The 13976-nt window shown below is 41.9% G+C and overlaps 1 protein-coding gene across 1 annotated transcript in view; it reads right to left on the bottom strand.

The window, feature by feature from the left end:
* LOC114551723 (NLR family CARD domain-containing protein 3-like) overlaps nt 1-13976 on the bottom strand; it is a 50437-nt gene that overhangs the window by 22991 nt on the left and 13470 nt on the right. Inside the window, exons 6-15 of the mRNA XM_028572688.1 lie at nt 13053-13117; nt 11559-11633; nt 8220-8462; nt 7710-7838; nt 6731-6853; nt 5720-5798; nt 4862-5069; nt 2961-4725; nt 2697-2870; nt 2244-2417 (exon numbers count right to left, since the gene is read on the bottom strand). Coding sequence (XP_028428489.1) covers nt 2244-2417; nt 2697-2870; nt 2961-4725; nt 4862-5069; nt 5720-5798; nt 6731-6853; nt 7710-7838; nt 8220-8332 — 2765 coding nt within the window. The 5' untranslated portion in view covers nt 8333-8462; nt 11559-11633; nt 13053-13117. The remainder of the gene's footprint in view (nt 1-2243; nt 2418-2696; nt 2871-2960; nt 4726-4861; nt 5070-5719; nt 5799-6730; nt 6854-7709; nt 7839-8219; nt 8463-11558; nt 11634-13052; nt 13118-13976) is intronic.

The following is a 13976-nucleotide window of genomic DNA, read 5'->3' as shown; positions in this document are numbered from 1 at the left end:
GTCTATCGCGATATGTATATTACGCCAGCTGATTACGCTTTGGCTTTAAAAAATGGTACATCGTGAAGCCCTAAAGTTTACAATGTTAATGACAAATCTGTTCAATCGTTCAGAATTATTTTTTTACAGAGTTTATTAAAAAAAAAGACAGAATTCAAAACTAAACATGACACAAGTCAACGGCATTTCTAAAATTTCACGATCACAGCTTCCATCTTTAAAAGGACTGGAAGTGGAAGAAGTTTACAATGTTCACGAGGAATCTGTTCAATCATTCTGAATTATTTTATACAAAGTTCATTCATTAGTTCATAACAATACCTAAGTGTGATCCTGTACAGACTCAACTGATCAGCAGTGACAAACAGGAGGAGATTATCAGTCCTCCACACAACACAGAGACACTGAGGAATTAGAACCTGAAGGAAGAGACCTTAACCAAAACCCAGGATAAAGAGGTTGAGTGAATGTGGTGTTGAAGGTGTAGAGGTGGATCAGTGAGTCAGAGGAGACTGTGTAGAAGGACAGAGAGCCAGCAGGACAGTCCACATACACTGCTACTCTACCAGAGACAGAGGAGGAGGAGATGGATGTTCTGCTGTTATTGTGCCAGAAAGAGTAATAATCATCAGAGCAGCTCAGACTCCAGGACTGATCATTATATCCAAGCCTACAGTCAGCACTGTTTCCTCTCCTCCTGGTTCCTCTGTAACTCACTGATATATAAACCTTTCCTCTCCGCTCGACCTCCCAGTAACAGCGACCAGTCAGACCATCTCTACACAGCAGCTGATGATAGTAGTCAAACCTCTCTGGATGATCAGGATATGGCTGATCCTCCTCCACACGTGTCACCTTCCTGTTGTTGTCAGACAGTTTGAGTTTTCTGTGCACTGTGTTTGTGTCAAGTGTGAGTTCACAGGAATCTGATGGAGAGAAGGAGACACAACACAGCTGCAGTTATTAACCAATCAGCACTCTGATGATGACATCAGAGGGTTGAATGAGTGATGTCACAGTTTTGATGAATGAAATTAAAAACAGACTTACACTTCCTCAGACCTGGTGTCAACCATCTGACTCCAGCGGGCTCCACCCTGAAAGGAGGAGGGGGGGCATTTACTTATTTATATTCATATTTGGGCTGTCTGGAGAGAGAGAGAAAAGCGAGAGGGAGAGAGAGAAATAGAGAAAGAGAGTTTGTCTGACCCCCACTGATGACGGTCTGTCTGCTGACTCTCAATCAATAAAATATTTCAAAGATTTCAGTTTCTGCATTTATATTTAAGCTTTGCATTTTAAATTTGACTTTTTACATTGCACTTTACAATTTCAAATTATCATTTTAAATTTCAACTTTGCTTTTTTAGTTTCCTTTTTCTTTTTTAAATTTAATTATGGCATGATTTTTCCTAGTAGCGTAGTAAAATAATATTTTTTATTTGATCTTGCTTCGTTTTCTCTTTGGACTTTCAATTTGAATTATGAATAAATATATCCTCCATAAGAGACCCCTAATAAACTGCTGCAGAGATATGATCACACGCTGACACAAGCCATCACTTTCACGCGGTATGACAGGAAAGACAACCATTTATCCCGCCCCTCGGATTGAGCTCCGTCAATGGTGAGTTCCCAGACCCACCATCTTGATGTGGGTCTGGCTTGTCAGGCTAAGCATTTGGTGCAACAGTGGACCTTTCTATGTAGAGAAACATGAACATTACATCCCTCTCACATACACACATATATATTGTGTTTGCACCGCAGGGACTAGGAAAGAACATTTTGAGGGACTTTTTGAACTAAGAGTCGGTACTTTCCCAGCACAAGAGGAACTTTGTACAATAATTGGTCCAGACGTCAGTGTACATCTCTGATCGATCACATGAGCCATGCAGCACCGGCAACTAACATTTTAAACCTCTAGCTAACTACTCTGCCGAAAGAGCAAATTAATGGTTCATCCACACATTCTTCTCAGAGCGTAGAAAGCACATTGCTTTGTGCTAAGCTAGGCTAAAACTGTCCTGGATCTTTCTGTCGAGTTGAAACCGATTTGATATTGAGGATTTGGAAGGAGGGAAAAAAAGATATCTTCAAAAGATCTTGAAACCACGGACAGTGCCTTTAACATACAGAGATGTGTCCAAACTACATCAAGTATTATTTTAGTTCCTGGAGATGTTGTCCTTCAAAACTTAGTAAACAAATATCTCCTTTTTGTTTTACGGTGTTTGTACCTGAGAGTGTCCAGTCTCCAGTTTGGATCCTTCAGTCCCGCTGAAAGTAGCTCCACTCCTGAGTCTCCTGGATGATTGTAGCTCAGGTCCAGCTCTCTCAGATGGGAGGGGTTGGAGCTCAGAGCTGAGGCCAGAGAAGAACAGCCTTCCTCTGAGATCAGACAGCCTGACAGACTGCAAACACACAGAACAACACACAGGAACCCTCTGTGAACACACGGACACACATTTTTGGTCCAGATTTAGAATAAATCTTTAAAATCATCTGTGGTATGTAATTATTTAACAACAAAAGCAAATGATGAAAAATGTTCACGGAAAGTAACTCTGAGTCTCGAAACTACTGCCCAAGTTTATCATATCAGCAGACAAAAAGTTACACAAGCTGTTTTATCAACTAAAGTTAATCAGATTTTAAATGTTCATCAGTTGAATGGGTTAATGAATCCTGACCTGAGGGTCTCTAATGTGCAATGTGGACTCTTCAGTCCAACAGATATCAGCTTCACTCCTGAATCCTTCAGGTTGTTGTTACTCAGGTCCAGCTCTCTCAAACTAGAGGACTGGGAGCTGAGAAATGAGGATAGAGCTTCACAGCTTCTCTCTGACAGGTTACAGCCCCCCAGTCTGAAGAGACAACAGGAAGGAAACAAGTTATTTATTTTAAATCCTGTTGAAAGATAGCAGAGTATGTAATGATGAATAAATCCCACTTACACAGCTCTGTTGGAGGCTTTAACCACTGGCAGCAGCCTCAGAAGAGCCTCATCTGAAGCAGAGTATTTCTTCAGGTCAAACATGTCCAGATCTTCTTCTGATGACAGTAAGATGAAGACCAGAGCTGACCACTGAGCAGGAGACAGTTTATCTGTGGAGAGACTTCCTGAACTCAGGGACTGTTGGATGTGCTCCACCAGAGAACAATCATTCAGTTCATTCAGACAGTGGAACAGATTGATGCTTCTCTCTGCAGACAGATTATCACTGATCTTCTTCTTGATGTACTGGACTGTTTCCTCATTGGTCTGTGAGCTACTTCCTGTCTGTGTAAGCAGGCCTCGTAGGAGATTCTGATTGGTCGGCAGTGAAAGACCCAGGAGGAAGCGGAGGAACAAGTCCAGGTGTCCATTTGGACTCTGTAAGGCCTCTTCCACAGCACTCTGGTAGAACTGTGTTGATGTTGTTTGTTCTTCTGACAGCAGGTTGACTCCAGAGTTGGTGAATGTCAGATGGACATGAAGAGCAGCCAAAAACTCCTGAACACTCAGGTGGATGAAGCAGAACACCTTGTCCTGGTACAGTCCTCTCTCCTCTTTAAAGATCTGTGTGATCACTCCGGAGCACACTGAGGCTGCTATAATATCCATGCCACAGTCTCTGAGGTCTGATTCGTAGAAGATCAGGTTGCCTTTCTGCAGCTGCTCAAAAGCCAGTTTCCCCAGAGACTCCATCATATTCCTAGTGTCTGGACTCCAGTGTGGATCTGTCTCGGCTCCTCCGTCATACTTGATGTTCTTCACTTTGGACTGAACCACCAGGAAGTGGATGTACATCTCAGTCAGGGTCTTGGGCAGCTCTCCTCCCTCTCTGGTCTTCAACATGTCCTCCAGAACTGTAGCAGTGATCCAGCAGAAGACTGGGATGTGGCACATGATGTGGAGGCTTCGTGATGTCTTGACGTGGGAGATGATTCTGTTGGCCTGCTCCTCATCACTGAATCTCTTCCTGAAGTACTCCTCCTTCTGTGGGTCAGTGAACCCTCTGACCTCTGTCACAATGTCAACACACCCAGGAGGGATCTGATTGGCTGCTGCAGGTCGTGTGGTTATCCAGAGACGAGCAGAGGGAAGCAGATTCCCCCTGATGAGGTTTGTCAGCAGCACACCCACTGAGGTGGACTTCGTAACATCAGTCAGGATCTCAGTGTTGCGGAAGTCCAGAGGAAGTCGACACTCATCCAGACCGTCAAAGATGAACACAATCTGGAACTCTTCAAACCTGAGGATTCCTGCTTCTTTGGTTTCACTAAAGAAGTAATGAACAAGTTCCACCATGCTGTACTTTCTCTCTTTCAGCACATTCAGCTCTCTGAAGGTGAATGGAAATGTGAACTGGATGTCCTGGTTGGCTTTGTCTTCAGCCCAGTCCAGAGTAAACTTCTGTGTTAAGACTGTTTTCCCGATGCCAGCCACTCCCATTGTCAGCACTGTTCTGATTGTTTTTTCTCTTCCAGGTGGGGTTTTAAAGATGTCTTCATGTCTGATTGTTGTTTCTGTTCTGTCTGGTTTCCTGAATGCTGTTTCAATCTGTCTGACCTCGTGTTCATCATTGACCTTTGCAGTCCCTTCCTTTATGATGTAGATCTCTGTGAACATCTGATTCAGAATGGTTGGGTTTCCTGCTTTAGCAATCCCCTCAAACACAAGCTGGAACTTCTTGTTTAGGTTAGATTTGAGTTTATGTTTACAAACTGCTGGACTTCCTGAATGAATACACAACAAAAAAGCTAATTAAGTAATTTTGTAAAGAAAACAAGAAAATACTTTGACCCTTCTCTGGAGACATTAGTAAACGTCCCATTAGTCCAGCAAGTTAAATCTTTAGAGAAATCCTCTTACTGCGCTGCAGACGGTCAGCCAGCTCGTCATGCTTCATTCTCCTCAAGAAGTGTAGTGTGATCTTCAGAAATGCCTCTTTGCTCCTACTCTGCTCTTCATCCTCATCGTCCCTGTGACTCTCTGAGCATTTTGGGTAATCTGGACTCAGAACCTTCTGGATCTTCTTCAGCTCGTTCTTCATAAAAGTGACAATGTTCTCCTCCAGCAGCTGGAACAGAAGATTATATGAATCACACCATCAAACCGAAATCATGGAAGCAAACATAGATAGATAGAAGATACTTCATTCATCCCCATGGGAAAATTTGAGTGTCCAGCAGCTCACACATTAACACGCATTCATATACACCATACTCCCCATAATTAATAAATAAATAAATACAATGCAAATGCATACACAAGAGAGATAGAGAAAAAAAGAGAAAACAGATTAAGAGCAGCATAATTATATTATTTTGGGCTTAGGGGGAGGGGAGGGGGGGGGTGTTTAGTTGGTCTTAAAAAGCCTGATGGCTGTGGGGACAAAGGATCTCCTGAACCTACTACAAATGTCAAAAGATCTGAGCTTTCTGAGAAAGAAGAGACGGCTCTGCCCCTTTTTATACAGAGCATCTGTATTAGCGGACCAGTCAAGCTTACTGTCCAGGAGTACACCCAAGTACTTGTAGGTCTGCACAACCTCAATGGCCTCCCCCTTTATGCAGACCGACTGGCAGGTTGGCTTTGACTTCCTAAAATCCACCACCATCTCTTTAGATCCATGTTGGACAGACTGACAAACCACTGTTTTGAAAAGTGCAGCATGGAGATGGTTGTAAATAGAATAGACGTAAAAGTAGTTGTTGTACATGTACAGACCATAAAGATGGAGTCCAGGTGTGTTTGATGCTGCTGGGCAGACTGCCCACTGGGAACCTCTGAGTTCTCCTGGTCCACTCTGTGGAGAAATCAGGAAGAATTAGCTCACATCATGTATGTCCACACAGAGACACACACAAGGTAAAGATCCTTTGACTTAAAGTGTTGATTACAACATTGAACCAAATGGTTTCCCCTGACATTAAGGTGTTGGTGGTGCTGCTGATCCTGCTAATCAACAGAAAGAACTAAGAAGTAAACAAGGGCTACAACATGGTTGGCCTAAAGGACTCCTGAAGCAGCAGACTGGTATCATAAGGCCTAAAGGTCTGCAGCTTCTGTGGTCATGGAAGCAAACATGTGTAGGTAAAAGAAGTTTGGGGAGTCAACGATGAAAAACCTGTTGGCCTCAAAACGATTTTGGCAAACCCTGAGCTAACTCAGGAGGGGGAAGCAGAGCTTAATTGCCTATTTGTAGTCGGGGAGAACTGCTGACCTGGACTGAGGATACTGTTGGATGGTGGTTCCGTTTTTGTTGCTTCCCCTTATTGACTTCTGATCTGACATCCAACTGGAAAACCCAGATCCAAAACTTCCGCTTGAAATAAGTAAAAAAATAAATAAAAACATATGCGATGATGGCAGTGATGATAGGGGGTGCAAATGAAGTTACCCTGGAAGGGGCACTCTGAGGCGCATACATCCCAACCATCACCCTGGTATTCCCAGATGGAGAAGGACATTTGGGGAGGATTTTGCCATTCATGATTTGTAGCCTACCCTATGGCTATGGGAGATTTATTTTAATCGGGCTAAAACACCAGATATTATTGGTCCAATATTAAATTGAGATCTACAGTTGAAGACTGGTCTTACTGGACAGCTTTCAGATGTGAGAATATAAATATATGTGAAGAAGAAAGAGATGCTGAAAATAAATTTAAAAATTTCTCTGGATACATAAAAGTTGAAACAATAATCAGTAATATAATAATAATATTAACAGCTTACCTCTTTTCAGCAGAGGGTTGCTCTCCTTTAAAGTCAATGAGGCCTTGATGTGACTGGTCACTCTTAAAGGACACACAGCTGGGTTCAGGATCAGGTTCAGGGGACTCTGGTTTCTGCTGGGTCCTGATAGAAAAACCCATTTATTGAGGGTCACATGTTCAGGTAAAGTCTCCCTGCATAAAATATAATATTAATATGAATATGTCTGTAGACCTAATTATTAACAAATAATGCCAACAATGCTTTACTTTCTGTCCAAAAGTCAATAAAAATATATTTTCAAATCAGAATTTAAAAATTCTAAATATAATATTTCAAAATGTTGTCTAAACAGAAAGATATTTTGAGTAGAGGAAATTACTTTGAAAAAATATTCTCATTTTCGGGAGAACTGCTGACCTGGACTGAGGATACTGTTGGATGGTGGTTCCCTTTTTGTTGCTTCCCCTTATTGACTTCTGATCTGACATCCAACTGGCAAACCCACATCCAACATTTGGGAAGAATTTTGCGTTTGGACCAATTTGGGTCAGGAACTTGGCCATAAGTGTCCAGACTCAAATGGCAGAAGTCTTCAGAACACTTACCAAGGGTGGCTGGTTCTCCAGAGGGGATGTGCAGATGAAGTTACCCTGGAAGGGGCACCATGAGGGGCATACATCCCAACCACCCCCTGGTATTCCCAGTTGGAGAAGAACATTTGGGAAGAATTTTGCCATTCATGATTTTTAGCCTACCCTATGGTTATTGGAGATTTAAAATGTTTTTTTAATGGGGCTAAAATACCAGATAATACTGGACCAAACTAGGTCCAATATTAAATTGAGATCTACAGTTGAAGACTGGTCTTACTGGACAGCTTTCAGATGTGAGAATATAAATAAAAAAGAAAGATACTGAAAATTTATTTCAAAACTTCTCTGGATACATAAAAGTTGAAACATGAATCAGTAATATAATAATATTCTTAACAGCTTACCTCTTTTTAGCAGAGGGTTGCTCTCCTTTAAAGTCAATGAGGCCTTGATGTGACTGGTCACTCTTAAAGGAAACACAGCTGGGTTCAGGTTCAGGTTCAGGTTCAGGAGACTCTGGTCTCTGCTGGGTCCTGATAGAAGAACACATTTATTGACGGTCACATGTTCAGGTAAAGTCTCCCTGAATATAATATTAATATGAATGTCTGTAGGCCTAATTATTAACAATTAAATGCCAATAATGTTTTTCTTTCTGACCAAAACTCAAAAAATATATTTTCATATCAGATTTAAAAAAACAAAAAACATTGGCTTAATATTTCAAAATGTTGTCTAAACAGAAGATAATTTGAGTGAGACCGGAAATTCTTTAGCAAAAATATTTTCATTTCAAACTTTCAAACTTTATTTGAAGGAGTGTGCATGAGACTGACAAGACCCAAAACAACCCAGACAGGATGTAGTTCCATCCAATGAGACTTGTTCCAGTTTGCTGGAAGTTCACAACTCACCTCAATCTTCTTCTTAACATTTCTATTTCCCTTTCCATCGCTATTCTCTCCTTCTGCCATTCAAGTCTCTCCATCAATCCTCTCTCCTCCATTTCAGGAAGCCTCTCCTCCATTTGTATTGGCCTCTCCCTTACAGGTCACCTTTTTTAAAGTAGTGGTGTCTCCATGGACCAGTGACTCTTCAGACACCCAGCAGGGTTCAGGTTCAAGTTAAGTTCAGCAGGGTCTGGTCTCTGATGGGTCCTGGTAGAAAGAGAGGAAGACCACTTTTTAATCTCCAGAAACAGAAGCTGCTGGAGAAACTAGAAGCTATCAAGCAGAAAATAAAGTCTGAAGCTCTTCACTGAATGATTTCTGCTCTCTGCTCATCCTGCTCTGTCATTCATTCTCTTTCTGGGAGAACAGGGACATTGGAAGGACTCCAGGACTAATGTCATCCTTCTGTCCTCTAATGGAGACAAGACTCCAGGACTAATGTCATCTTTCTGTCCTCTAATGGAGACAAGACTCCAGGACTAATGTCATCTTTCTGTCCTCTAATGGAGACAAGACTCCAGGACTAATGTCATCTTTCTGTCCTCTAATGGAGACAAGACTCCAGGACTAATGTCATCTTTCTGTCCTCTAATGGAGTCAAGACTCCAGGACTAATGTCATCTTTCGGTCCTCTAATGGAGACAAGACTCCAGGACTAATGACATCTTTCTGTCCTCTAATGGAGACAAGACTCCAGGACTAATGTCCTCTTTCTATCCTCTAATGGAGACAAGACTCCAGGACTAAAGTCATCTTTCTGTCCTCTAATGCAGTGGTTCCCAACCTGGGGTCCGGGCACCCCCAGGGGGGGCGGCAAAGATCACAGGGGGGGCGCGAGTCTTTATCTGGTTTGAGGTTGAGGTAAAAAAAAATGTTTTGCACATGTTAAACAAATTATAATACACTAGAATATCTAATGTATAAAAAAGTCTGTATGAAAACTATATATTTTGTTGTATCCTCAATTTTCCTGCCCCACGGCATCACTATTTTATGAATGAAACATGCCGGAGAAACAGTGCTGATAACTCCTCTGTATCAAAAAAGAAAGAGAGGCTCTATCTCGAGAGTTACCTCAACTTCGGTTTTGGGTGGGGGGGGGCTCAGCTTTTCTTAGACATGAGTAGGGGGGGCGCCAAGGAAAAAAGGTTGGGAACCACTGCACTAGACTACCCTGGGGTTACAGAGCCTTACTATTGCTGGAACTTTCTGATTAAAGTCCTCCTCTGTCTCCTGCTTTGAAGTCTGTAATGATATTCAGTAGATGTGGATGCCACCGAATGAGAATAATAATGAAAGGTGAGGTTTGAGATTGGTTGGGGAGTTGAAAGGGAATGTCACCATACGATTGTGATCCCGGGACATTTAGGATTTGATGTACCTTTGCACATATACTGAAAATAAAAATGAAAAAGTACAAAAATCTGTGTAGAAGAAACACAAACGTCTTATCTTTTTAAAGAAAAAAAAAAAAATAACACGCTTATAAGAAACACAAGTTAATTGGACACTAAAAATATTATACAAAATGCTGCATGGAGAAATATGGCACTGTAAGCAGATTGGAGGATTTGCTTCAATGAACAATCTAGTGCAGTGGTTCCCAACCTGGGGGCCGGGCACCCCCAGGGGGTGCGGCAAAGATCACAGGGGGGGCGCGAGTCTTTATCTGGTTTGAGGTTGAGGTAAAAAAAATTGTTAAAAAAATTATGATAATACACTAGAATATATAATGTATACAAAAGTCAGTATGAAAACTGTATATTCTGTTGTATCCTCGTTTTTCCTGCCGCCACGGCATCACTATTTTATGAATGAAACATGGCGGAGAAACATAACAGTGCTGATAACTGCTCTGTATCAAAAAAGAAAGTAAGGCTCTATTTCAAGAGTTACCTCAACTTCGGTTTCGGGGGCTCAGCTTTTCTTAGACATGAGTAGGGGGGGCGCCAAGGAAAAAAGGTTGGGAACCACTGCTCTAATGGAGAAAAGACTCCAGGACTAATGTCATCTTTCTGTCCTCTAATGGAGACAAGACTCCAGGACTAATGTCATCTTTCTGTCCTCTAATGGAGACAAGACTCCATTATGACAATCAATCTCACCTTTCTGTCCTGTGCATCCTCCTCCACATATCACTACAACAGTAACATTTTATTCTGAAAGGTTCCAGAGGAAACAGTAGAGTCCTGTTGTGTCTGACTTTACTCTGGTGGAGACGACGGTGTGTTTTCTAAAACACATAAATAACTAGAGGCCATCTTATGATGGATCACACCGGCCAAATCCAGCCACGGGCTTAAAGTTGCCCCCCATCTTCAAACTCAGCCTTCATTTAGATCTCAACTACACAGCTGTAGAGTTTCCTGACTGCAGCCTCACGGTTGGGACAGACAGACGTAGAAACACCTGGCAAAGTATTTAAAACCTCCTCTGTAGTAGTACATGTTACAACATGGAGATTTATCTTCAACACAAGAGTCCTTAACACTTTCTCAGGAAATAAGAAGTGAAGTAGAAACATTATATTTAACATTACAGAGCCAGAAACTAACCCTGAAGAGACCAAAGACTAACGTGTTGTTAAAGCGCCCATATTATAATCATTTTCAGGTTCATAACTGTATTTTAAGGTTGTACCAGAATAAGTTTACATGGTTTAATTATCAAAAAACACCATATTTTTGTTGTACTGCACAGCTCTCTCTCACTGCTGCAGATTCTCTTTTCACCCTGTGTTCAGGTCTCTGTTTTAGCTATAGAGTGAGACCTCTTTTCTTCTTCTGTACTATCTTTGATTGCACTCGCACATGCTCAGTAGCTCAGGTCATAGATCATGTCAGCTAGCTCCATAGACAGTAAAAGAAAGGCTGTTTCTCCAACTTCAGTCAGTTCCAAGGCAGGATCAGCTGGGAGACTTCTTCTAAACCAGGGAGCACATGGAAGGAGTTCTTCTGGAGATTAGGGTGAACTTGTGTGTGTTGTAGCAGTGCTTTGCTATTGAGAACAAGGTAGCATGCTAGTGTTCGCATTAGCACGCTAACGCTACGAGCTAACGGTTACGGTTAGCCAGGTCGTTTCGGCTAGTGATGTCACAAGCCGGGCCGATTTTGAACAACTCACCAGGAGACTGAAGGCAGGACACATTCAGAAACCCTATCTCACTCAGAACACCATGGATGGGTTTATTTTAAAGTTTGTCTTTGTGTGGAAGCACCAGAGACACAAAAGAACATCCCAAATCACCAGAAAAAGTGATTTTTTCATAATATGGGCACTTTAAAGTATCAAACAACAACTTACAGTTTCTTCAAACGGTCCAAAGAGTTGATGAAGAAGATCTCAGGTGAGTTGTTTCCTGATGAGTCACAGCTCCACCTTTCAGGAAGCAGATTTTCCCAATAAGAGCTTTGTTTCTTCTCTCTGTGTAACTGGGGTTGTTGTTTTCAGTGTTTAATTTATCCTCCCTTCACCTGTGAATTCAGCACCAGGGACTTTCTACATGTCTATGGAGGTTAATAGTGCTTTTCACTGATTGGCCACAGGAAGAAGAATGTAATTTTCTGCAACTAAATGATGGTGGTTTACACACACACACACACACACACACACACACACACACCTGTCACCTCAAGCATGCAGCGGAGCAACATAATGAACGCAATAACAATCCACCTACAGTCCCACTAGAGAGAAAGACGGGTTAAGTTGGATTTAAGATGTATTGCCTCGCCGAAATACTTCGGCCAAACCACTAACGTTATTCAAACACCGGAGCAGCTGACAGCCGAGCTACACTCACTTTTCTACAACAACCTAACCCTAACGTTACCTGTGGTCAAGGTAGTGTTTAAACAGCAATCTTACATCTATTTGGTTTGGAAAAGGAAGCATGTTAAGTTTGTTGGTATGTGTATTTATTTTATTTAAGTTTAGTTGTTTTCATTTTCCTTCATATAACGTTATATAATGTTGGGGAGCCAAGCAAACCCTTTAGTAATCAAAACTTTTAGTAAACATGATGACATTGAAACATTTCTTTTTATATTCAGACAGTAAAATAATCCATTATAAACCTATATAAAGACCCAGTCAAGCAAAAGAAAGAAAATACCGTGTTATACCGTCAAACCGCCAGAATCTTAAAAAATACAGGGATGCAAATTTTTGGTCATACCGCCACTGCATTACCTAACACACACACACACACACACACACACACACACACACACACACACACACACACACACACACACACACACACACACACACACACACACATACACACACATACACACGCTGTAGTGCTGTGCAATTAATCCTATTTTCCATGGTAAATGTCCCAGCTTGTGTTCAGTACTGTCCACACTAATGTCCCAGCTCCTCCTGTTTGTTTGAGTCTTAAGATCTGCCTCATGCAAACAGTCTCCTCTCAGACTTCTAGTGACGCAGTTACAGAGTTATTATAAAAAATGAAACTCATAGCAATGAGTTCAAACACTTTCATCATGTTCAACTTTCTCTGAAACAAAATGGAGTTTAAACAGTGCCAAATGATGTTTAAAGAGTTTAATTTAAAGAATATTTTAAAGTAACACTCCCAGATACCCACACAACATGGCGGAGGATCTTTGTGAAGACGCCAGATTTAATTAATCCCAAGTCCAGTTGAGTTGGGTTCTCTGCAGCTTTCTGCTCTTAAACTAAACTGACCACAGCTGTAGTTGACCAGTCAAACGTTACAGACATTATATATATATGAATATATAAACATTACAGACATTAGAGTTAAATTACCTTCAGCTGGAGCTTCACACGGAGAGAAAACACCGCCACACATCAGCTTCTGGAAACTCTGGAATCTAGAAACAGGAAACAGGAAGAAACGCCCAGAGACGCAACATTACAGAATGTAGGAAATAACACACACTCTCACACACAGAGACACACACACACAAACACATACACAGACACACACACACAGAGACACACACACAGAGACACATACACACACCCTCAGCAGAGTCTCCATGTGTGTGTGTATATAAAGTCTTGTGTGAGTCGTTGACCAATTCAATTTTATTTATAGTATCAAATCATAACACAAGTTATCTCGAGACACTTTACAGATAGAGTAGGTCTAGACCACACTCTATAAATTCCAAAACCCCAACAATTACAGTAATTCCCTCAAGAGCAAGCATTAGCAGTGGCTATTGCGACAGTGGCAAGAAAAAACTCCCTTTTAGGAAGAAACCTCGGCAGACCCAGACTCTTGGTAGGCGGTGTCTGACGGGCCGGTTGGGGGCGTGATGAACAGTGGTGATAACAGTCACATTAGAAGTCACAGTGACTTCGAAGGTTATCGTGGAAGTTCACGTCATAGCCGGGCACATCGTGTCATACTGAGTAGTGCAGTCTCCTATAGCGGATCCTGACTACTCTGTGCGTATGAACATCACAGCAGGGCGTAGCGGGATGTAACGTGGCGCTGCAGAGCACGGGTGGAGGCTGCGGATGCAGCAGGACGCAGCAGGATGCGACCGGGAAACTCCCCAGAGCTAGATTAGTAACAAGCATTTCTGGGACAGGATGCATACAAAAGAGAGGCAGGTTAAAGAGAGGTGCCTGGTCGGGCTAGAACTCTCCCCAACCGGATCGGGCTGTACTGGCCTGCCTCCCTCTACTCTCACTAGATTATTAATTATACAGTATATAAAA

Source organism: Perca flavescens, unplaced genomic scaffold (assembly GCF_004354835.1).
Source record: "Perca flavescens isolate YP-PL-M2 unplaced genomic scaffold, PFLA_1.0 EPR50_1.1_unplaced_scaf_4, whole genome shotgun sequence".
Taxonomy (NCBI): Eukaryota; Metazoa; Chordata; class Actinopteri; order Perciformes; family Percidae; genus Perca; species Perca flavescens.
The sequence above is the reverse complement of the archived record's forward strand: the minus strand, read 5'-3'. Positions and strand labels throughout refer to the sequence as shown.